General features: G+C 42.0%; 1 protein-coding gene across 1 annotated transcript in view; it reads left to right on the top strand.

Moving 5' to 3' along the window:
• Positions 1 to 5,950: 5,950 nt before the first annotated feature.
• Positions 5,951 to 25,606, top strand: part of vps39 (VPS39 subunit of HOPS complex) — a 79,097-nt gene continuing 59,441 nt past the window's right edge. The window contains exons 1-4 of the mRNA XM_067991174.1: positions 5,951 to 6,092; positions 15,055 to 15,120; positions 16,217 to 16,281; positions 18,628 to 18,670. Coding sequence (XP_067847275.1) covers positions 6,020 to 6,092; positions 15,055 to 15,120; positions 16,217 to 16,281; positions 18,628 to 18,670 — 247 coding nt within the window. The 5' untranslated portion in view covers positions 5,951 to 6,019. The remainder of the gene's footprint in view (positions 6,093 to 15,054; positions 15,121 to 16,216; positions 16,282 to 18,627; positions 18,671 to 25,606) is intronic.

The following is a 25,606-nucleotide window of genomic DNA, read 5'->3' as shown; positions in this document are numbered from 1 at the left end:
ATTCTGCTCAGGAAGTGAGATACAGGAGGGGGTTGTCTGTTCAGAATGGAGTGATACAGGATCCTTCAACAGGCTGCACAACAAGAACAGCAAGAGGCAGTTACCAGTGTGAATGCCATATGTGCTATACTGCCCATCTGCAGGCAATGGCGGAAAAAATGTAATGGTCTTACCTGCTCAGGCAAGGTAGGAGAGCCCATTAATTCAGAGTACTAAGCATCCATGGCACTTACAATTACTTCATATTGCCTTAAAGTGCTTTCAGTGCTGGCCGTGAACGCCCATTTTGCTGCAAGGCAGAGTTAATGTGGCAGATGAAATTTAACGGAGAAAAATGCAGTGATGCATTTCGGTGGAAAAACGAGGCGAGGCAATATAAACTAGAGGGCACAATTGTAAAAGGGGTACAGGAGCAGAGAGATCTGGGGGTATATATGCACAAATCGTTGAAGGTGGCAGGGCAGGTTGAGAAAGCAGTTAAGAAAGCATACGGGATCCTGGGCTTTATAAATAGAGGCATAGAGTACAGTGGAAGTTATGATGAACCTTTATAAAACACTGGTTCGACAACAACCGGAGTATTGTGTCCAGTTCTGAGCACCGCACTTTAGGAAAGATGTGAAGGCCTTAGAGAGGGTGCAGAAGAGATTTACTAGAATGGTTCCAGGGATGAGGGACTTTAGTTAAGTGGATAGACTGGAGAAGCTGCGATTGTTCCCCTTGGAATAGAGAAGATTGAGAGGAGATTTGATATAGGTATTTAAAATGATGAAGGGTCTAGACAGAATAGATAGAGAGAAACTGTTCCCATTGGCGGAAGGGTCAAGAACCAGAGGACATAGATTTAAGGTGATTGGCAAAAGAACCAAAGATGCCATGAGGAAAAACGTTTTTACACAGCGTGTGGTTAGAATCTGGAATGCACTGCCTGAGGGGGTGGTGGAGGCAGATTCAATCGTGGCTTTCAAAAGGGAATTGGATAAGTACTTGAAAGGAAAAAAATTGCAGGGCTGCGGGGAAAGGGCAGGGAGTGGGACTAGCTGGATTGCTCTTGCATGGAGCTCGCACGGACTCAATGGACCAAATGGCCTCCTTCCGTGCTATAACCTTTCTATGATTCTATACTATGTAATAAATGTAAATCAGTGGCCCTGATATTACATTGGTAAAGTCCCATAGAAAATCCCTTATCCACTCCTGCATTACCAAAAGTCAGGACTGGTCCTGCCAAGGGGAGGGGGTGCATCAGCCAGTGGGGGCTCAGGCATATTTAGCGGACGCAAGGGTAGCCGGGAGCCAGGGAGGACTTGGGTTTCCTGGCAGAGTCGAGTGCTGGGAAGTGCAGTAATAAGGCTTTCCACAAACTGTGTGAACCCCCTATGGGGAATCCTGCTCCTGCCATCACTGAAGCCGGTTTCTTCTATGAATTGGAACCAGCTTTACGTTTCTTAAGTGCTTGAAGAAAGTATTATTAAAGTGGTAGGAGGAAGAGGCTGAAATTAGATTGGCCTCAGGTGGGGTGATGCTGTGGGCTCAGCACTACAGTGCCACCTTGTTTGGAGATGCAAATCTGGAAGCTTTATATGCAGCACCATAGCGCCATCTTATGTGGACAGAAGCTGGAGGACTCAAGGAAAGGTAAGGAAAATCAATAGGTAACTTCAAACAGGGCAGAAATAAACATGGCTGAGCTCGTGTGACAGTTACTGGAAGTATGAGTTATAATTGCAGGCCACTATATGAAAGACAATATATTATATGGAGATGTAAATTTTTGGTCTGATTACATTCCTGTGAAGTGCTTTGGGATATTTTACTACATTAAAGGTGCTATATAAAATCAAGGTGTTGTAGATATATATAGACAGATAGGTGAGCATAGACATATTGGCCCAGAATTTGCTGTAGCAGTGCAACAAACACCGCCCTCCATTAGTTAGACTTGCTTTTGCCCGTTTAATCTCGATGATATTTTGCGCTGCAAGTTGCTGAAAGTGGGAGATGGAGACGGCGTGGCACCCCCTACAGGGCATCTGGGACCTGAGTGAACAGGGCAGGCACCTGTGTATCTCCTTAACCAATCAGATTGAAGGATTGGGAAATTAACAGCGCAAGGACTGAGAAGGAAGTGTAAATTAGAGTGGGTGAATTTAATGTCAAATCAGGCACAGAAAGAGAAATAAAGAAAGGGAAAGAAAGATTGGATTAAGAGAGAGAAAAAAAGAGACAGAAAGAAAAAGTTAAAAAAAATGTTTAATTAACAATTTTAAAAAAATCTCCAACATTTAAATGCGGATGGAATGTGACTCCACACTGTAATAGTTAATTTTCAGTGCCAGAGAGGTTGTTTGGCAGTAATTAACACTTATCATGCCATTAAAAAGGGTACTTAGACTGAAATGGACAAGCCCTAACTTTCTATGGTGAGTTTAGTTCGTATCTAACGCACAAATACAGGAACTTCATGCTGTTCAATGCATTTGAATGGTGAGGCAGACAGTGAGATGCCGTTTTCGGGAAGCTAACGGCAGAGTGGTGCATCTCAGACAGCAACTTCTGGATTTTGATGTTTAACCTTGTATCTGCCCTCACCTGAAGTTGCTGTGCGATTTGCATATAAATAATGGTGAATGTTATTTTGACAGCAAATTCTGGACCATTAACTGGGTCATTTATCTCACTGTTCTTTGTGGGATCTCACTGTTCACAAAAATGCCATGATTGCCCAAGTAACAACAGTAACTGTCCTTCAGAAGTAATTCATTGTCTGTGAAGTTATTGTACATAAATGATTTGGACTCGAGAATTGAAAGTGCAATTTCAAAATGTGCGGACTACTCCAAATTGGGGGGTATAGCTAATACTGAGGACTGTGACAAAATACAGGAAGATATTAATAATCATGCAGAGTGGGCATGTAATTGGCAAATGAATTTTGGTAGGTAAAATAAGGAGGCCAATACTCCTTAGAAAATAAAAGTCTAAATGGGGCAAAGGAGCAGATGGACCAGGGGCTACAGATACACAAATCACTAAAAGTAGCGACACAGGTTAATAAGGCCATAAAAAGGCAAACTGGGGTTCATTTCTAGAGGGATAGAATTGAAAAGCAGAGAGGTTATATTAGACGTATAGAACCTTGGTTAGACCACACTTGGAGTACTGTGCAGAGTTCTGGTCTTCAAATTAAAAAAAGGATCAAGAGAAGGTTCAAAAAAGATTTACTGGGATGATACCAGAACTAAGAGGTTATACCTATCAGGAAAGGTTGAACAGGCTGGGGCTCTTTTCTCTATAAGATTGATAGAGATCTATAAGATTATGAAAGGGTTTGATAAGGTAGATGTAGACCATAAGACCATAAGAGATAGGAGCAGGAGTGGGCTATTCGGCCCCTCGAGCCTGCTCCGCCATTTAATGAGATCATGGCTGATCTGATTTTTACCGCAACTCCACTTTCCCGCCTTTTCCCCATATCCTTTGACTCCCTTGCTGATCAAAATTTTGTCTAACTCAGCCTTGAATGTATTCATGACTCAGCCTCCACAGCTTTTTGGGGTAAAGAATTCCAAAGATTCACGACCCTCTGGGAGAAGAAATTCCTCCTCATTTCCGTCTTAAACGGGCGACCCCTTATTCTGAGACTATGCCCCCTAGTTTTTAGATTCCCCCATGAGGGGTAACATCCTCTCAGCATCTACCCTATCGAGTCACCTCAGAATCTTGTATGTTTCAATAAGGTCTCCTCTCATTTTTCTAAACTCCAATGAGTATAGACCCAACCTGTTCAATCTTTCCTCATAAGACAACCCTTCCATACCCGGAATCAACCTAGTGAACCTTCTCTGAACTGCCTCCAATGCAAGTATGTCCTTCCTTAAATAAGGGCAACAGAACTGTATGCAGTACTCCAGGTGTGGTCTCACCAGCACCCTGTACAGTTGTAGCATGACTTCCCTGCTTTTATACTCCATCCCCCTAGAAATAAAGGCCAATATTCCGTTTGCCTTCCGGATTACCTGCTGCACCTGTATGTTGACTTTTTGTGTTTCATGTATGAGGACACCCAGATCCCTCTGTACCGCAGCTTTTTGTAGTATTTCTCCATTCAAATAATATTTGGCTTTTTAATTTTTCCTCTCAAAGTGGACGACTTCACATTTTCCCACATTATATTCCATCTGTCAAATTTTTGCCCACTTAACCTGTCAATATCCCTTTGCAGTCACTTTGTGTCCTCATCGCAACTTGCTTTTCCACCTATCTTTGTATCATCAGCAAATTTGGCCACAAGACACTCTGTTCCTTCATCCAAGTCATTGATATATATTGTAAATAGTTGAGGCCCCAGCACTGAGCCCTGCAGCACCCCACTAGTTACAGATTGCCATTTTGAAAATGACCCTTTTATCCCGACTCTTTGTTTTCTGTTAGTTAGCCAATCCTCTATCCATGCCAGTATATTACCCCCAACACCATGAGCTCTTATCTTGTGCAGTAATCTTTTATGTGGCACCTTATCGAATGCCTTTTGGAAATCCAAATATACTGCATCCATTGGTTCCCCTTTATCCACCCTGCCCGTTACTTCCTCAAAGAACTCTAATAAATTTGTCAGACACGATTTCCCCTTCATAAAACCATGTTGACTCTCCTTGATTGTATTATGAGTCTCCAAATGTCCTGCTACTACTTCCTTAACAATGGATTCTAGCATTTTCCCAATGACAGATGTTAGGCTAACTGGCCTATAGTTACCTGCTTTCTGTCTCACTCCCTTCTTATGTTTGCGGGACCTTTCCAGAATTAGTGAATTCTGGAAGATTACAACCAATGCATCCACTATCTTGGTAGCCACTTCCTTTAAGACCCTCGGTTGTAGGCCATCAGGTCCAGGGGACTTTTTTTTATTCGTTCATGGGATGTGGGCGCGCTGGCGAGGCCGGCATTTATTGCCCATCCCTAATTGCCCTTGAGAAGGTGGTGGTGAGCCGCCTTCTTGAACCGCTGCAGTCCGTGTGGTGAAGGTTCTCCCACCATTTTCCCAAGGTTCTTCCTCTACCATTTCCTTGTTTTCCATTATTATTTCCCCAGTCTCATCCTCTAAGGCACCAATGTTTACTTTAGCTACCCTCTTCCTTTTTATATACTTATAGAAGCCTTTACTGTCAGTTTTTATATTTCTTGCTAGCTTACTCTCATAATTTATTTTCTCCCTCTTTATTATTCTTTTAGTCATCCTTTGCTGTTTTTTTAAAGTTTTCCCAAACTTCAGGCTTACCAGTAATCTTTGCCATGTTGTATGCTTTTTCTTTTAACCTGATACCATCCTCTACTTCCTTAGTTAGCCATGGTTAGTTCACCCTTTTTGTGGAGTCTTTCCTCCTCACGGGGATATATTTTTGTTGCGGGGGGGGAGACCAGGACTAGGGGCCATAAATACTCACTAATACATCCAAAAGGGAATTCAGGAGAAACTTCTTTACCCAGTGGTAAGAATGTGGAATGCATTACCACAAGGAGCAGTTGAAGCGACTAGCATAGATGCACTTAAGGGGAAGCTGGATAAAGTACATGGGGGAGAAAGGGATAAAAGGCCCATAGGGTTAGATGAAGGAGGCTGGTGTGCAGCATAAACACCAGCACAGATCAGTTGGGCCAAATGGCCTGGGCACTCACTGTACTGACAGGATTTCTCCGACGACAATCCCCACAAACAGCTCTGCGTGTCGAACGCTCCCAGTGGCCTGCGGGGCGCGCGCAGCCAATTGAGGCGGGAGCTCGGCGGGGCGCGCGCAGCCGGTTGAGGCGGGAGCTCGGCGGGGCGCGCGCAGCCGGTTGAGGCGGGAGCTCGGCGGGGCGCGCGCAGTGGGCGGTGGAAGTCACGGGACTGCGGGGGGCGCGCGCGCGCGAGTGCGAGCGCGATACCGTTGTTTGTCGTGCGCGCGGCCGCGAGCCTCCGCAGCTCGTGAGGAGTTTGTTGCGCCGGCCGCTGTGTCGGCCTGTCTTCCCCGCAGGGATGCATGACGCCTACGAGCCGGTGCCGATCCTGGAGAAGCTGCCGTTGCAGATAGATTGCATGGCGGCCTGGGGTAAGGGGCTGTTGTTATGGCGGGGCGGGCGATTGTCGAGGCTCCGGGCAGAAGCTGAAAGGGTGACAGCCCGGGGACTGAGCGGGGATGGCTCGAGCGGCAGAGCCCCGGCGGGCCACCGGCTCGTGGAGCCGAGGCCGAGTCAGCGTGCCGGAATTGGGTGATGTTATGGAGGTTCGCTGACCCCGTTAAAAACCGTTAAACGATTAACCGGGTTTAAAACCGCCCCCGGGGGAGGCGGAGGAACAAAACTTTCGGTCGCCTATTGATGACATCATCAGAACAACCAGACCAAAGTTATAATGGAACCTCAAAACCAGAGAGAGGTTTAACTAATCCTTCTGCCCCTGTTAGGTACAGCCAGTTAGAAACATAGAAAATAGGAGCAGGAGTAGGCCATTCGGCCCTTCGAGCCTGCTCCGCCATTCAATATGATCACGGCTGATCCTCTATCTCAATACCATATTCCCGCTCTCTCCCCATACCCCTTGATGCCTTTTGTGTCTAGAAATCTATCGAGCTCCTTCTTAAATATATTCAGTGACTTGGCCTCCACAGCCTTCTGTGGTAGAGAATTCCACAGGTTCTCCACCCTCTGAGTGAAGAAATTTCTCCTCATCTCAGTCCTAAATGTTTTCAGGTGTAAATTACTATTTAAAAATTGAGAGTATTTAGTCTGCTTTGTCTTTTTTGTTTAATGTTAATATCCTCTTGCATCTCTGGAAGTTTGTGTGTTTCTTTTCCATTTGTAAAATATTTAACTTTTCACGATCTCCCCATGCCACAATATTTGCCAGCTGTGAGGAGAGACTGAAAGCATCGCCCCAGACCTGTGCAGTGGCCTCGTAATTATCCTGTACTCCAACAGAGAGACTTTTATTGATGTAGTGTCTTGGGTTTCGGAAACATCCCAAAGAGCTTCGCATACAGTGAATTACTTTGAGGTGACATTTACATCGATAAACAAAGCAAAATCTAGATAATCAGTATTTTGGTGCTTGTTGAGTGATGGCTAGGACACCCAGAGAACTCCCAACCCCTCCAGATAGTGTCATGGGATCTTTAATGTTCACTGGAACAGGTAGACAAGTCCTTGGTTTAGCAGTTCATCCAACTATGTTGGATATTGGCTCAAGCCTGTGCAGTAAAGTGCCAAGGTGCGATGCTCTCAATCTCCTTTGTTTTTCTAAGAACATCCTAGGATATAAAAAGGCCATTTGGCATATCAAAGCTCACCCCTAGTGTCTGACTGTAACACCCCGAATGTTTTTGTCTCGAATACCTTGCCTGGTAGATTGTTTTAAACACCTGTTGAGTACTTTCACATCCTCAGGACACCCCAAAGGCCACTGAATTATTTTTCAATTGTAGTCGTTGTTTTGTCAGCAAATGCAGCAACCAATTTGTGCACAGCAAGGCTCCATGTAAAGCAATTAGATGAATAGTCAATTAATCTGTCTTTTGTAGGTATTGATTGAGGGATAAATGTTGGCCAGGGCCCCAGGAGAATGCCTTTGTTCATCTTTGAATAGTACCATGGGATCAAGCCCCATGACTCAGTCACTAGATATAATTAAACTAAGAGGATAGATGCAATAAGTGGTGGTTTATATTTTTCATATACCTATCACTCCCAAGTATTGAATTCTGTGTATGGTACATGGCTAACTTTTATTGAAAATAAAGGAGTACCTTGTGTGTACTTACACAAAGAACACTTCTATGTTTTTAAAAAATACAATGTTTCCAGTTATTTGAGAGTAACATTTTGTGTCCATATCCTTCAAGAACTTGAGTCGAGCAAGTCCGGTGGGATTTTCTTTGAGGTTATCTGTTCCATGGTTAGTGTCTGTCAAAGCTATTATTTTAGAGGCTGATTATGGAGTGTGTGAGTGTGATATCCCCCTCTAATATCTGAGTATTTGCTATGTTAGCTTGTGTTTCTTTGCTTAGCAATTCTTTTGAGGTTGGACATAGAAAATAGGAGCAGGAGTCGGCCCTTCGAGCCTGCTCCGCCATTCAATATGATCATGGCTGATCCTCTATCTCAATACCATATTCCCGCTCTCTCCCCATTGCCCCTTGATGCCTTCTGTGTCTAGAAATCTATCTACCTCCTCCTTAAATATATTCAGTGACTTGGTCTCCACAGCCTTCCATGGTAGAGATTTCCACAAGTTCACCACCCTCTGAAGAAATTGCTCCTCATCCCAGTCCTAAATGTCGTACCCCATATCCTGAGACTGTGACCCCTCGTTCTAAACCCCCCCCCCCCCAGCCAGGGGAAACATCCTCCCTGCATCCAGTCTGTCTAGCCCTGTCAGAATTTTATATGTTTAAATGAGATCCCCTCTCATTCTTCTAAACTCGAGTGAATACAGGCCGAGTCAACCCAATCTCTCCTCATACGACAGTCCTGCCATCCCAGGAATCAGTCTGGTGAACCTTCACTGCACTCCCTCTATGGCAAGTATATCCTTTCTTAGGTAAGGAGACCAAAACTGCACACAATACTACAGATGTGGTCTCACCAAGGCCCTGTATAACTGCAGTAAGACATTCTTGCTCCTGTACTCACATCCTCTTGCAATGAAGGCCAACATACCATTTGCCTTCCTAACTGCTTGCTGCACCTTCATGTTTGCTTTCAGTGACTGGTGTACAAGGACATCCAAGTCCCTTTATACTTCAACATTTCCCAATCTATCACCATTTAAATACTACTCTGCCTTTCTGTTTTTCCTTCCAAAGTGGATAACTTCACATTTATTCACGTTATACTGCATTTGCCCACTCACTCAACTTGTCTAAATCACCTTGAAGCCTCTTTGCATCCTCCTCACAACTCACAATTCCATCTAGTTTTGTGTCATCAGCAAACTTGGAAATATTATATTTGGCTCCCTCATCCAAATCATTGATATATATTGTGAATAGCTGTGGCCCAAACACTGATCCCTGCAGTACCCCACTAGTCACCGTCTGCCACCCCGAAAAAGACCCATTTATTCCTACTCTCTGTTTCCAGTCTGTTAACCAATTTTCAATCCATGCCAATATATTACCGCCAATCCCATGTGCTTTACTTTTGCACACTAACCTCTTATGTGGAACTTTATCAAAGGCCTTCTGAAAATCCAAATACACCACATCCACTGTTTCTCCCTTATCTATTCTACCAGTTACATCCTCAAAAAAACTCCAATAGGTTGTCAGACATGATTTCCCTTTCATAAATCCATGTTGACTCTGTCTAATTCCCTTGATAATTTCTAAGTGTCCTGTTATCACATCCTTTATAATAGACTCTAGCATTTTCCCTACTACTGATGTTAGGCTAACTGGTCTGTAGTTCCCTTTTTTCTCTCTCCCTTTTTTAAATAGTGGGGTTACATTTGCCACCCTCAAATCTATAGAATTTTGGAAGATGACAACCAATGCATTCACTATTTCCATGGCTACCTCTTTTAGTACTCTGGGATGCAGATTGTCAGGTCCTGGGGATTTATCAGTTTTCAGTCCCATTAATTTCTCCAGCACTTTTTTACTAATACTAATTTCCTTTAATTCCTCCTTCTCACTAGACCGGTTCCCTAGCATTTCTGGGAAGTTATTTATGTCCTCTTTTGTGAAGACAGAACCAAAGTATTTGTTTAATTGCTCTGCCATTTCCTTGTTCCCCATTATAAATTCTCCCATTTCTGACTGCAAGGGACCAACATTTGTCTTCACTAATCTTTTTCTTTTTACATACTTGTAGAAGCTTTTACAGTCCACGTTTATGTTCCTTGCAAGTTTACTCTCATACTCTATTTTTCCCCTCTTAATCAATCTCTTGGTCCTTTTTTGGTGAATTCTAAACTGCTCCCAATCCCCTCAGGCTTGCTACTTTCTCTGGCAACTTTATGACTCCTCTTTGGATCTAATACTATCCTTAATTTATTTTGTTAGCCATGGTTAGGTCGCTTTTCCTTTTGTGTTTTTGCGCCAGAAAGGAATGTATAACTGTTGCAATTCATGCATTCATTCTTTAAATGTTAGCCATTGCCTATCCACTATCATGCCTTCATACGAAGCAGCCGGTATTGTTTAGATTTTTATTTTCTAACTGTTTAGTACATGTTAGGAAGCATTGATTTAGAATCTGATTCAGACCCTGAAGGTAGAATGAGAAAGAGCAGTGAAATGTGGGGAGAGTAATGGTTTGATTATTGATTGAAGTTTTAAAACTTCAATCTTATTTCACAGGGAGTATTTTTTTAATACCAGTTTTCTCCCTTCCCGACCCATTTTGTTGAAGATGGTAATTGTTTTCTGGAGTCTGGTCCAGGGTGTCAACTGCATTCCAGTATCTTGCCCAAGTGACCATTACTCATGTATTAGCGTTGACGGTAAATGTTGAAAGACTGTTTGATTGTGGCGGCATCACAGGTGAGCCCAAGGAATAGAGAGCCGTACAGCCAAGTTTGCCGATGACACTAAGTTAGGTGGCACAATAAGTGTAGATGGGAGCAGAAAGTTGCGAAGGGATATTGATAGATTAAGTGAGTGGGCAAAACTGTGGCAGATGGAGGTAAACGAGCGGAAGTGTGAGGTCATCCACTTTGGACCGAAGATAGATCGATCAGAGTATTTTCTAAATTCAGCTAGGAACTGTGGAGGAGCAGATAGTTTTAGGGACCCATGTATGGAAATCACTTTAAAAACTTGTGGACAGGATACTTCTTCCCTGTTGAAAGTCTGTAACAATGGAAAGTTGCAGAAATATAGTTCAGTGATAGCACTGTCACCAGTACAACAGAAAACACAGCATTCTTGTATGTACAAAAATCTATGCAAATACACAGAATGCCGATAATCTTAAGAGTGGTGTCACTATTCCTTCAAGTTTATTGGGACAAAAGTGAGCTATCACTCAGCGTAGTGAGGGAGCGGGGAGGCTCATCTACAAATTCTAATCCAGAAGAGTTCATAAATCCTAGCAATCATGGGTATCCAGAAAGATATACAGAGTTAATCTGAATGTTAAGATAGTTTCCCGTGGTGGTGCTTGCGAGCAGAGTTTAAAAAGATGCAGAATTGAGTAACTGCTGACACTTCTAATTCAATCTGCTCATAATCTGCATCCAGGCTTGTTACTTCAACCTTCAGCTACAACTTATAAACAGTAATTTTTATTTAACTAACACTTCAGGTTTTTTTTGTAGTACTGTAAATGCTGCCTTATGTGTATTTGTGGAATGTCCCTGCTAATACTACGATGGTTAGTGTGGATCAATTAGGCAGCAAATTAGATGCTACATTCTTAAGAGACACAGCCTTTTACAAAAAGTTCCCCATCTCCTAATCTTAATTTCCTCTAAGTATAAAATATCTATTGTATAGTAGAGTTATTTCTGCTGTAATTCACCATTGAAAAGAGCTGTAATATTCCCATTTCACCAATGCCACATTATTTCAGCCGTGTTTAATGTGCTTGCTGCATAATGAGAATTTTAAAAAATGTTCCCTTGCTTTGTCATCCGAACTCCTTAATCCCTCTAACTGACATCCATCGTTTTGTATTTGTCAGGTTTTATTTGTCTTTCTGATGCTCTGTTATTTTCTTTCACTCTTAATGTGCCCTCGCCCCCCAACACATGCACATTTTCCACCTTCCATTTGACCTCCTTCCAAGCTCAGGGATGGCTGCAATTTGGTATTGAACTTCTCAGTGATATTAAGATCAGCATGCGAAACAATGAGAACAGTGGATGAATCACACATGTCAACAGAGTTAGTTTCTGTCTCCCTGATGTGCTCAAATGTTAGTGGTTGTTTGTGACTCAGTCGTCGAACTATGTGCAATGTTGGCGATAGAATAGCAGCCTGATTATAATTAGCCTAGTGAAAAGCTACAGGAATAGGTACTGGAGGGTTTCTGGCATTCAAGGTACTGTATCCCGGTGTGAGTCACTACCTTTAGTAGAAGAGGAAAGAACATACAGGGGAAAATATGAGGACTACTTTAATATATTTTACTAGATTTTATCAAAATATCCATTGCTGGATTGTATTTGTCCTGGGCACTACTGGTAGTTCATGCATACAGTAACCCAAAAATCAGTTGCGCAGCTTTACGATGTGTCAAAACCTTAAATTGAGCTGTATTTAAAGTATGTTGGAGCACCTGCAGTTTCCACTGTGGTGTATCAGGCTCAATATGCTTTCAATGTAAAAATACGAAAGCAGTATGCCAAATAAGCTGTTTGTGTATAGCTAGTGGTGTTGGTATATTTAAATGGATCTTAATGAGTTTTTTATGGCTGTGGAAAAATGAATTTTTGCGTGTGTTGATCTCTCGCTTGTATTGTAATGTTCGATTTAGCCTGTAGGGAGTTAGCTCCCAAGGCTTTATGCTATTCTCTTTAACAAAGTCGTCAACCCGAACCTGTTTGTCTTAGATTTTCCTCAACTTGGGTGTTTGTTTTACCCATACAGTAGTGATTTGAAAGGGGGGGGGGTGTATTTACATCACATGCATCTCATAGTATTAGAGATGGTCCTATTGTCCCATAGGACATTATGATACCTGATTGCCTAAAGTTTCCTATTCCATTCACACAATCAGGTAATAGCCAGGCATTGCAACTTCCTGGTTATACATCAAAGGGTAGGCCTTTAATCAAGAGGAGTAAATTTAATTGATGGGTGTTTCTGAGACTAATGGAAAAAAGGGACGGGTTCTTGATTGTTGGAGAGCTGTATAAAAGATAGCAAGGTGGGCAGGAAATTTCATCTCTCAGACTTAAGGGGGCGGTTCACACAGAGTGGCAGTGACAGAACGTGTGAATTTTGCAGCCAAGATAGTTTATGTCCCAAAGCCTGAACCAGCTGAGTCTTGAAAGATTAAGCTAATGTAAGTGGTCTTCTGTTTTAGGGCCCACATTCAAAGAGAAAGCAAGCTATGAATTTGTTGTTTTCATATACCAAGAAATATAGGGAAATACATATTCTCACTGTGAAAATTGTGTAGTTCGTTTATATATCTTGTGTGAATAAACCACTTATTGGTTCAAACATATCTCATTTAAGTAGAGTGCTGATCCAGTCTACTTCCCCGATTGATGTTTTGTGCATCTCACCCTCCGCACCATTGGTAGTAAAGCCTCCAGTTGCTTAGACTCCCTTCCTAAATCCCGCTATCTCTCAACTTTTAAAAACCTACATTTTCAACTGACCTTTTAGTCATTCCTAACCTCTCCCTTCCTGGTTCCTGTGCTTTATCTTTACTTCTATCTGTGAAATGCCTTGGGATGTTTCTTTACATTAAAGGCTCTATCTAAATGTAAGTTGTTGTAGTACTCCCAGTTCAATATTACTGTAGAATAGAATAATATACATTCTACAATTTTTCTCTGTCACTTCAATAAAAATGTTATTTTGCTTACTTGCCTGGTGACCCTTGATTTGGGTGGACCCTCCTTGCTGGTTAGTTATGTTGATGGGGAATGACCCTGTGTGTTGGACTGGCTCCTTAGTGGACACTGGGGAGGTATAAATACAAACTTGCCTAACCCTTGGAACCCCAGAAAATCTCTCAGCTGTGAAATAGGACAAAATGCAATCTCCTCCCACACATATGCAGCTGATTTACAGGTCATATTGGGTTCTCAAAGTTATCCAGTTAAATTTTATATTTTGGTTCCCAAACTTTGTCATGACTTAGATTTTGCTTTGCCGGATTGGCTAAATGAGGCATTTCTAGCATCGTGAGTTGTTGCCACCTCATTTGTGTCTAATTTGTATGACAGTAATTGGCAAACCAATTTGATCATTGAGATATATTTATTCATCAATAAAAAAGTGAAACCCTGGCTCATTTACATTCCAATTGTAAGAAAGAAAGACTTGCATTTATATAGTGTCTTTCATGACGTCAGAAAGCACTTTGCAACCAATTAAGTACTTGTTTTGAAGTGTCACTGTTGTAATGTAAGAAATGTGCAGCCAATTTATGCCCGGCCAGGTCCTACAAACAGCAATTAGATAATGACCAGATGATCTGTTTTAGATGTTGGTTGAGGGATAAATGTTGGCCAGGACACCGGGAAGAACTCCCCTGCTCTTCTTCGAATATTGCCATGGGATCTTTTACGTCCACCTGAGAGGACAGACAGGGCCTCTCGGTTTAATGTTTCATCCAAAAGACGACACTTCTGGCAGTGCAGCACTCCCTCAGTACTGCACTGAAGTATCATCCTAGATTATGTGCTCAAGTCTCTGGAGTGGAGCTTGAACCCACAACCCTGACTCAGAGGCGAGAGTGGTACCACTGAGCCATAGATGACACCTGTGAAAGATCCCACTTTCAAGGTGAACTGAGTGGCAACATTTTTTTTTATTACTTCATGGGATTATGGGCATCTCTGGCAAGGCCAGCATTTATTACCCATCCCTTGTTGCCCTTCAACATTGCAGGTGCTACGCAAGTGTTACGGCTAGGATTGCAGTCAAGTAGTGCGTTTATGAAATTTTCAAACTATGTTCACTTGTACTTTGAAACAACCAGTAATAAAATTATAGATTCTGTCCTTCCTGTTTTGGGCTTTGTCTAGAGCGAGTATTTTTGCTGTATAACATTAAGATGAAGTACTGGTGGTTTTAGGTCTGTCTATAGTGGTTGTGATGGGAGCAACTTGAGGCAATGAACTAAGAGTATCACACCAGAAGTGTACTGCACAACATTGGAAGCGTATTGATGTGTGAATTTTTTCTCTAAAGGGTATTTGTAGCATACACTAAATACACCCAATGATAACACTGAATCCTAGCAACAGGCATCTGTAGTGAGCACTTCAGCACTGGAGTTCTCTGTAGACTGGCAGTGGAGCAGCTTGTTTATCATGACGATTTTTTCAAATACATTGTAGTTTTGAATGCTTAACAGATAACTGTTATGTCCATTTTATCCCCCTCTCAGAGGATTGGCTTCTTGTTGGCACCAAGCCAGGACACCTCCTTCTCTACAGGATCAAGAAGGAATTAGGCAAGTAGTTCATTTTCAGTCTCTCACTCATATCATTTGAATGATATTCTCAGTTAGGTCTTGTTGGTTTGGTGTAGGATTCACTGCTGGCTGTTGCTAACTGAAGAACTGAGAATTGTCAGATGTGGGCAACTATCTGTTGCATCATCTCATTCTTCCACCCAGATCATTCCTTGCGTAATGCATTTGTGTGTTCCTGATTTGTAATCTACCAATACAAGGAAAGCATCAGTTAAAATGAATTCTGTTATTAGGGGATACACTGGAATACAAACAAACTGCACCAGAGAGTGCTGTGAAGCATGTTTGTGGCTGTGATTCCTCACGCATTGTTTCTAAACTGTTAACGCCAACAGAGCAGGAGATTAGAGTGGTGCCACTGGAGGTTGGATTGATGCCATCTCCTTCCACCCATTAACGCTGATCCAGAAATGCCCAACCCCAGAAAAACATGTGACCCAAAAAGTATACAGCAGATTTGTGATCAGCTCCTGTTCTAGTCCAAAGTTAGAAGATACCAATTGAAATGAATGGAGGTCCTCTGGAACACAGAGGACTCCTGATCCGTGACATCACTGGAGCAGCCTGGAGGAAAGGAGATCCAAAATGGAATGTCTCCAATGTAATTTTTATTTTTAAATAGTAACAAAGATTTTTTATAATTATATTTTTTCCCACAGTTACTCTTAATTCTTCATCTCAAATTGCATCTACTCCCACTACCAGTGACAATGATCTGTAACTGCCAGTACTTCACCCTGGTGTTACATAGTTCAAAATACTCTTTCCAGACACAAACCAAGTTTGCAAAGATGATTCTGTAATTACGCTGCAGTTTAAAGAACATAGTATGAAGATTTCATAACCTGACTGTTATGCTTTGCTGAAATCCTAGTGACAATGCTGACCCCCTTTTTAAAATAAAAACCCTAGCTATTCATCGACCAGGTTCATTTGGGTAGGGAAAATTTGCAGATAAGCCTCAAAGGGGCTAGGTACAACTAGGGAGCTGAGAAATTACTGTTGGTATTGGAATATTTGCATGTTGTGAAAACTGATTTGTTAGGTAAGTCATTGTTTTCCTTTCTTTAAACAGGTAGCAATAGATTTGAAGTCTTACTAGAAAAATCCAACAAAAACTTTTCAAAGAAAATTCAACAGGTATGTGCTGCATCCCTCATTTCACTACTGTAGTGTTGTCCAGGCGTTGGTGGTGGTGCCTGTAGAGAGGGTAAGCTGATGTTGCAGTAATGGAAAGTTCCCCGTTGCTATCCATCAATTAGGCTAGCCCATTTCTCCACCCCAATTCTCTGCCCATTTCTCCTGAAGGCAGTGACTGATGCTGGTGTGTTTATTCACTGGTGCCATCTGGAATTCTTGTCACTGATATACTAAGATAACTGAATGAATACCAGATAATTTAAATTAAGTGACTATATTAAGTGGAGTAGACTGTAGAAATCTCAGTTAAATGGTACCTGAAGCTGCTTCCTACTTGGGTATTTATTTTCTCTTGCCAAATTTTCTGATAGTTTTCATTCCTAAAGATCCTGATTCCCTACTGCAGCATGGTTCCATTGGCACTAGGCACCCTCGCTTGAGGCAATTATTGGGGAGGGCACACCACAGCCAAAGCTGATAATTGTCTTGCTCGGTATGCACACATTTGCTTCCAGCTCGCAGCGATCAGGAGTAGCAACCTTGGTTGATTATATTCTTTTCCTAGCCCAGGGCACAAAGGGCACTTATAGACCCCTGTCCTTATCTGAGATCAGCTAATTAGCACAGCCTAAGCTAGGATCTTTGTGGTCTGTATGGCTCAGCCATTCACTGGACAAATCCACTGAGGTACCAAGAGAGCTAGTTTGGGTATTTTTTTAATAATGTGTACAAGTATGTAATTTCCTTTTATTCAGTTTAACAATTACCAGTGATAAGGGGCAGGTGCCAATTGTGATATGTTGATAGCAGCACAATTAAAGTGTGTTTTGTGTTTGTGATTTCCCCTATTTCATGTCCTGGATCTTTCTAAAGGGTGCTGTGTTCTCACAGAGAACAATGGCCAGTGCACCTGCTGACAAGCAGAGGATTCAGAGGTGGACACTTGCCTGTCCCTTCAGCTGAGGAATCATGCAGGAAGGACTTGAGACAGGAATCAAATGTTGGGTTTGAGGCCTGGAGCTTCCTGACAATTCCTTCTTCAACACCTCAATTTTAAAATGATTATCCTCATGTTCAAATCCCTCCACAGCTCCTCCCCTCCCTATCTCTGTAACTTCCTCCTGCCCTATAACCCTTCGAGAACTCAGTGTTCCTCCAACTCTGGCCTCATGTGCATCCCCTACTTCATTTGCCCCACCATTGATGGCTGTACCTTCAGCCATCTAGGCCCTAAGCTCTGGAATTCCCTCCCCAAACCTCTTTGCCTCTCCACCTCTCTCTCCTTTAAGATGCTGCTTAAAACCTACCTCTTTGATCAAGTGTTTGGTCATCTGTCCTAATATCTCCTCCTTTGATCCAGTGTCAATTTTTGTCAGATTATGTCCCTGTGTGAAGTGCCTTGGAATGCTTTACTACCTTAAAGGCATTATATAAATGCAAGTTGTTGGTGTCTCCCACAGTTGGGAGGAGTTTAATTTATTTGCGCATCTTTTAGTACTGGCGCTTCCCATAGTAGAAGGGAGATTAAATTGTTTTTTGTTATTCTGGTGTGACTTTGGAACTGACAGCCATGTGGCTCCTTCGTATCTTCTGTCAACTGGGCCTTGTACTGAGACACTATGGGAACTGGAGAGTGAGAGAAAATGAAGTCCTGTGTCTCAGTAAGTTAAGATAAGGTGATTGAGGAAATTGTGAAAAGAGCCTCGTGGTTCCAGTCCACACAGCTAACTTCACACAATGCTGCTCTATAATTCCCTGAAATCAGGGTTTAATTTCCATATTGGAGGAACCAATCACTTTGGCTTAGTACATGAATGGGTTACATTTTTTTGTGTTGCCATTACTGAGGTGACACTGCTGTTCCTCTCTTCAGACATGTGCTGCCTCATTCCCATTGTAATACTAAGATGACTTTTCTCACTAACAGAGTAATTATGCACCCAGGCTGTGTTTCCCTTCTCATGTATTGCACACAAGGGCATAGTTATTGTATTAGTTGTATGAGGACCTTTCCTCGTCTGAATGCCCAATTCTTCCTTTGACATTTTACGAATGAGTTGCTGTTGGGGCAAGTTCCTCAATTTTCAAGCAGTTTTGTTCCACATTGCTTGTTGACTGCACCAGTACATCATACATGTGTCCTTTCCATCCATTTGCTTGGCCACTTTTCACAATTATTTCCTTTTGTCATGCTACATTGCATGTGCCTCCTATTTGCTTCAGTTGACTGGAATCCTGAATGTGAGTAGCTAAGCACAGCCCTATGATTAAGCATGATTGATGTGTGATTTTGTTTTATTACTCCATACTGAAGCTTGTTCTTGTTTGATTTTTTTTGTCTTCTAGCTATATGTGGTATCCCAGTTTAAAATACTGATCTCTCTCTTGGGTAAGTGAAAGCAAATTGCCAAAGTTTTACCTGTGAAGACAGCAGTAACTTTCCTATACCAGAACAATAATATTACAGAATTCAGCTTATTATAGTGCAAGTTAATAGTACTAAAAGAAGTTGGGTGTGTGGTCCCCTTATATATGAGAGGGGCATGTGTATAACAGTCCATTGCCTCATTGTCTGATGGACTTAATTAGGTTTTCCATTAAATTTGGCCATTCTGTTGCCATAACTATTGTGCCAAAATTATCTTTGCACCAATATAACAATGGATTTGTTTCAAATTGTCAGCATGGAAAGATCCATTGTGTTACAAAATAAACAGGCAACTCACTATACAATTTGCTTCTTCAGAGTAAGGTTTTATTTCCCCACCCCCTCCCCCAAATTGTTCTCCCCAGGATCATACTCAGCTCCTGTTAGTGAGTGGGGGTTAAGGAATGAGAGAGAGACAGAAAGAATTGGGTAACAGGACTACTGCAAAAGTAGTCTTTTTTTGTTAAGGAAAAGCTTTCACTGAGATGAAGAGGTTATACAAACTGGAGTATAGTTTGGAGACCTCCTGTTTAAGATGACATGCTGAGATGCGAAAGTGTAGCATGTTCAATATTTTATTATGACATGGAGATAAACTGTGTTGATTGAACCAAGTGAATTTGATCATAATTATGACCGTATGTTGAATTTACTGTGGAATAAAGTACCGTAACAATTTAAACAAAGCCTCGTCTCACCCATGTTAACTTAGTCTGCCTTCAGTTATAAAGGACAGTTTGAATCAAAATCTATCGAAGTATACTGCTCAGATAGGAACGAGTGACCTGAGGACGTACCTACAACAGACTTGAATTCATAACAGGAATTTGAACAAGGGGAGGAAGGTGCAACTTGTGCATCAAATGTTGCATTTGTTGCAAAGTGACCAGTGGTATCTAGAGATAGAATAGTGTGCATCCACTTACTGTTTACATGTGTGTGCATTTTTGGTCTGATTGGCTGTTTGAGTTGTGCATTCTGGAGTAATGCATAGTTGTGTCTAGGAAAGCTCAGAGGCATCAACCCAGGCAGGTGATCAGTTGCTGTTTGGCCATTGAAACAGAGGCAATAAAGGATTTTGTATGTTGCTCACGAAGAGAATGTAATGAAGGGATGTCATGGTGCATGCTGGGTGCAGTGATAAAGCAGGTTATTAAGGAGGGTGCAGAGATGGAATACACACTCTGGGTACAATTATGGAGCAGGTAATTAAGAAGGATGCAGTGATGGACAATGCACTCAGTAAAAAGATGGAGCAGGTTATTAAGGAGAGTGCAGAGATGGAAAACTCTGGGTACAGTGATGGATCAGGTTATTAAGGGGGATGCAATGATTGAGTACATACTCTGGGTACAATGATGGAATAGGTTATCAAGGAGGGTGCAGAGATGGAGTACATGCTCTGGTTACAATAATGGAGCAGGTTATTAAGGGTGATGCAGAGATGGAGTGTACACACTGAGTACAGTGATGGAGCAGGTTATTAAGGGTGATGCAGAGATGGAATATGCATTCTGGGTGTGATGATGGAGCACATGCTGATTATTAGCAAGAGATTGCAGTGTTGAAGCTCCTGCATGCACTGAATGTGCTGATACAACACATGTAGGTTATCAGCAAGATTAAAAATGGGGGTGTGCATGTACATTGGACACAGCAACGGAGTATTTATGTGCATCTAACCTAATTATGTGCATGATGGTTATTAAGATTTGAACTCATTTTGGTTCTGTTTTACTCAGTTGGTTCTTTTGTGGATTGCATACTGCTTTACCAACTGAGCTATCTCGAGCCTTTTGGATTATTTGTGCAAAATTAGTAAGTACCCGATTGTGCTGTAATGTTCCAGAATCTTCTGTGCACCGGGCAAGTGAATTGTCAGTTTGCGATGTACAAAGGAATTGAGCTAGTATCAATTGCCGTTTGCAGAAGAGAGTTCCAAACTTCTACCACCCTTTGTGTGTAGAAATGTTTTCTAATCTCACTCCTGAAAGGTCTGGCTCTAATTTTTAGACTGTGCCCCCTACTCCGAGAATCCCCAACCAGCAGAAATAGTTTCTCTCTATCCACCCTATCTGTTCCCCTTAATATCTTATAAACTTCGATCAGATCATCCCTTAACCTTCTAAACTCTGGAGAATACAACCCCAATTTGTGTAATCTCTCCTCGTAACTTAACCCTTGAAGTCCGGGTATCATTCTAGTAAACCTACGCTGCACTCCCTCCAAGGCCAATATGTCCTTCCGAAGGTGTGGTGCCCAGAATTGCTCACAGTACTCCAGGTACGGTCTAACCAAGGTTTTGTATAGCTGCAGCATAACTTCTGCCCCCTTGTACTCTAGTCCTCTAGATATAAAGGCCAGCATTGCATTAGCCTTTTGATTATTTTCTGCACCTGTTCATGACACTTCAATGATCTATATACCTGAACCCCTAAGTCCCTTTGGACATCCACTGTTTTTAACTTTTTACCATTTAGAAAGTACCCTGTTATCCTTTTTTGATCCAAAGTGGATGACCTCACATTTGCCTACATTGAATTCCATTTGCCACAGTTTTGCCGATTCACCTAATCTATCAATATCCCTTTGTAATTTTATGTTTTCATCTACACTGCTTACAACACCACCAATCTTTGTGTCATCGGCAAACTTAGATATGAGACTTTCTATTCCTTCATCTAAGTCGTTAATAAATATTGTGTACTTTCACAATGGCCAGTGGCTTGAAGCCAAATTGTGGGCCATTCATGAAATATTAATTCCTGTATTCTATTCAAGTGTCACATGCTGTTTCGCATACAGTGTATACAATTGCATGGAGCCAGGAGTATTGTCTTTACAGTTCCTCTTATTAGTGACAATTTTAAAACTGCACTATACATGAACCCAACGGGCCATACACAGTGTGCTCTGGTTCTGTTGAATACGCCTTACAAAGCTGAATAGCCCTTTGGTTATTAAGTGAATAAGTTAGAATTGTAGAATCATACAGCACAGAAGGAGGTAATTCGGCCCATTTGCCTGTGCTGGCTCTTTGAAAGAGTTATCCAATTAGTCCCGCTCCCTGGCTGTTTCCCCCATGGCCCTGCAATTTTTTTCCCTTCAAGTATATATCCGATTCTCTTCTGAAAGTTACTATTGAATCTGCTTCCTTTCAGACGCTGCATTCCAGATCATAACAACTTGCTGCGTAAAAAAAAATGTCTCCATATCTCCCCTCTGGTTCTTTTGCCAATTACTTTAAATCTGTGTTCTCTGGTTACTGACCCTCCTGCCAGTGGAAACAGTTTCTCCCTATTTACTCTATCAAAACCCCATATAATTTTGAACACCTCTATTAAATCTCCCCTTAACCTTCTCTGTTCTAAGGAGAACAATCCCAGCTTCTCCAGTCTCTCCACATAACGGAAGTCCCTCATCCCTGGTACCATTCTAGTAAATCTTCTCTGCTCCCTCTCCAAGGCATTGACATTCTTCCTAAAGTGTGGTGCCCAGAATTGGACGCAATAGTCCAGCTGAGGCCTAACCAGTGATTGATAAAGGGTTAGCTTAACTTTCTTGCTTTTGTACTCTGTGCCTCTGTTTATAAATTGTAAACAATTTTACAACACCAAGTTATAGTCCAGCAATTTTATTTTAAATTCACAAGCTTTCGGAGGCTTCCTCCTTCGTCAGGTGAACGAAGGAGGAAGCCTCCGAAAGCTTGTGAATTTAAAATAAAATTGCTGGACTATAACTTGGTGTTGTAAAATTGTTTACAATTGTCAACCCCAGTCCATCACCGGCATCTCCACATCTGTTTATAAAGACAAGGTCCACCCCATTTAGTTTATATTGCCTCTCCTCATTCTTCCTTCCAAAATGTATCACTTTACATTTCTCTGTATTAAATTTCATCTGCCATGTATGTGTCTGCCCATTTCACCAGTCTGTCTATGTCCTCCTGAAGTCTGCTACTATTCGCCTCACTGTTACTGTATTTCCAAGTTTTGTGTCATCTTCAAACTTTGAAATTAAGCCCTTTATACTCATTAATATATATCAAAAAGTTCAATAACCAAAAATTTTGGAATTAATATTTTTTTATCCATTCATGGGATGTGGGCATTGCTGGCAAGGCCAGCATTTATTGCCCATCCCTAATTGCCCTTGAGAAGATGGTGGTGAGCCGCCTTCTTGAACTGCTGCGGTCCGTGTGATGAAGGTTCTCCCACAGTGCTGTTAGGCATCACATAGTAATGACTTTTAAGTATATACCAATTGCACCAGTTTAGTGTACAATGTATAAAGTTATTCTCTGTTACATACAATGAAATATATACCAGCATCACTTCCAGCCAAATCAATCAGCCCATTTAATATATTTTTTCAGATTGGTAAGCTTACTTTCTTTCCATTAAACATCCAGCTGTTTCTTAAACATGTCTAGTGAATTGGCCTTAACCACCCGTTCCTGGCAATGTACTCCACCTTTAACCTGTGCCGTCATATCCTGTGTTCTTGTGTCCATAGTAAGAAATTGTGGTAACGGAACTGTGACCGTACTGTTCTGAGTTTACCTTCTCTATCCTGTTACGTATCTTTTATACCTCAACAAAGTCCCCTCTCGGAGGTCTATTTTCAAAACTAAAGAGTCCCACCTTACCCCACCTGTTAGTTCATCCCTCTAACATCGGGAATCAGCCCCATTGCTCTACAGCACAATCCGTAGCGCCTGGATGGCCCCCTGTGATACACGTAAGATCTCCGGTATTGGCATACTAAAAATGGTGAAATTCTTCAACTTGCATATTATTGAGAATACTAAATCCTGGACAGTGATAGAAGGCAATCATGAATTTTACAGTTTATTTATTTTTTTCTCTATTCCTCTCCGAAAGCATTGACTCCTGCTGGGGTATAGTAGGAGTCCATGGGCACTGGCCACTCTCAAAAACTACGAGTGTTGGCAAGCTATATGACTGGAGGGGTTGGAGGCACATAGTACCTGACCCTGATCCTGTCCTCGCCAAGTGTCCACACACATGCATTTCCGGCCAAGGTCATTAGATAGTATTCAGGAGCAGGAACTCTTGACTTATGTTGCCCTTCCTAGACTAGGGTTGGTGAGGTTAATTGTAGCTCTCCTATTGCCATTCCAGCTGAATTTAACTAACTCAGCACAAACTAGAAATTGAACTTGGGTCCTTTTGCTCTGTAAAATTCTGTTACACACTGCTTTTACCATCTGAGCCATATCATGTCTTCTTCTCCGTCCCCTTAAGTCTGACTATATTGTAACATGTTTCAAGCACTTGTTTTATGTAACAAAAATAATCATTCATCTGCACAGCCTTTGATCTTGTGACAGTGGTTTGAGGAATCACTGCAAACAGACCACATTGTGACTAATTCAAATCTGGTGACAGGAAATGCGCCAGTCTCAATGCTACTGTACTGTGTTGTAGTAACAATGTCATCTTCCACTACTGGGCTTAAAACAAAATTCAGCACACATCTATGACCAGCATGTCTCCCCTTTCCCCCTCCAAAAAATCTGGGACAGGAGCAGTTTCGTGATGGTTTTTAAAGCAGTCCTTATTGTAAATTAAATGTGCGTGTGCACGCGCACACATGTATGCCAGGACATAGCTAAATTGAATAATTAATGTGGTTTCCTTCTGTTAATCATTTCATGGATTAAATGTTCTGACCTATTTGCAAATTGATGTGTTCGACTGGAGGGGTATAATATAATTTTCTTATTCATAAGTCAGAATTGTATGGCAATTTTAATTTTATTTCTGTGGGAGACCATAACAATGTCTTGCAGCATAGGTGAAATGAAGCTTTGTTTGTACAACAGTTTTAACATTGGGAAACCAATATAAAGGGGCAAAGTCATAGCTTTTTTTTATTCATTCATGGGATGTCGGTGTCGCTGGCAAGGCCAGCATTTATTGCCCAAACCTAATTGTCCTTGAAAAGGTGGTGGTGAGCTGCCTTCTTGAACCGCTGCAGTCCGTGTGGTGAAAGTACTCCCACAGTGTTGTTAGGTAGGGAGTTCCAGGATTTTGACCCAGCGACAATGTCCCAAGTCGGGGTGGTGTGTGAATTGGAGGGGAACGTGCAGATGATGGTGTTCCTATGCATCTGCTGCCCTTGTCCTTCTAGGTGTTAGAGGTCGCGGTTTTGGAAAGTGCTGTCGAAGAACCCATGGCAAATTGCTGCAGTGCATCTTGTAGATGGTACACGCTGCAACTATGTTGCGCCGGTGGTGGAGGGAGTGAATGTTTAAGGTGGTGGATAGGGTGCCAATCAAGTGGACTGCTTTGTCCTGGATGGTGTCAAGCTTCTTGAGTTTTGTTAGAGCTGCACTCATGTAGATGGTGGAAAGACTTTGGGGAGTCACTTGCCGCAGAATACCCAGCCTCTGATCTGCTCTTGTAGCCACAGTATTTATGTGGCTGGTCCAGTTAAGTTTCTGGTCAATGGTAAACCCCAGGATGTTGATGGTGAGGGATTCAGCGATGGTAATGCCGTTGAATGTCAAGGGGAGGTGGTTAGACTCTTTCTTGTTGGTCATTGCCTGGCACTTGTCAGGTGTGAATGTTACTTGCCATTTATCAGCCCAAGCCTGGATGTTGTCTAGGTCTTGCTGCATGCGGGCACGGACTGCTTCATTATCTGAGGGGTTGGGAATGGAACTGAACACTGTGAAATCATCAGCAAACAGCCACATTCTGACCTTATGATGGAGGGAAGGTCCTGCAGCAATGCCCTGGGGCTGAGATGATTGGCCTCCAACAACCACTACCATCTTCCTTTGTGCTAGGTATGACTCCAACCACTGGAGAGTTTTCCCCCTGATTCCCATTGACTTCAATTTTACTAGGGCTCCTTGATGCCACACTC

This window comes from Heptranchias perlo, chromosome 10, assembly GCF_035084215.1.
Source record: "Heptranchias perlo isolate sHepPer1 chromosome 10, sHepPer1.hap1, whole genome shotgun sequence".
Taxonomy (NCBI): Eukaryota; Metazoa; Chordata; class Chondrichthyes; order Hexanchiformes; family Hexanchidae; genus Heptranchias; species Heptranchias perlo.
This window is presented reverse-complemented; position numbering and strand designations above follow the sequence as displayed.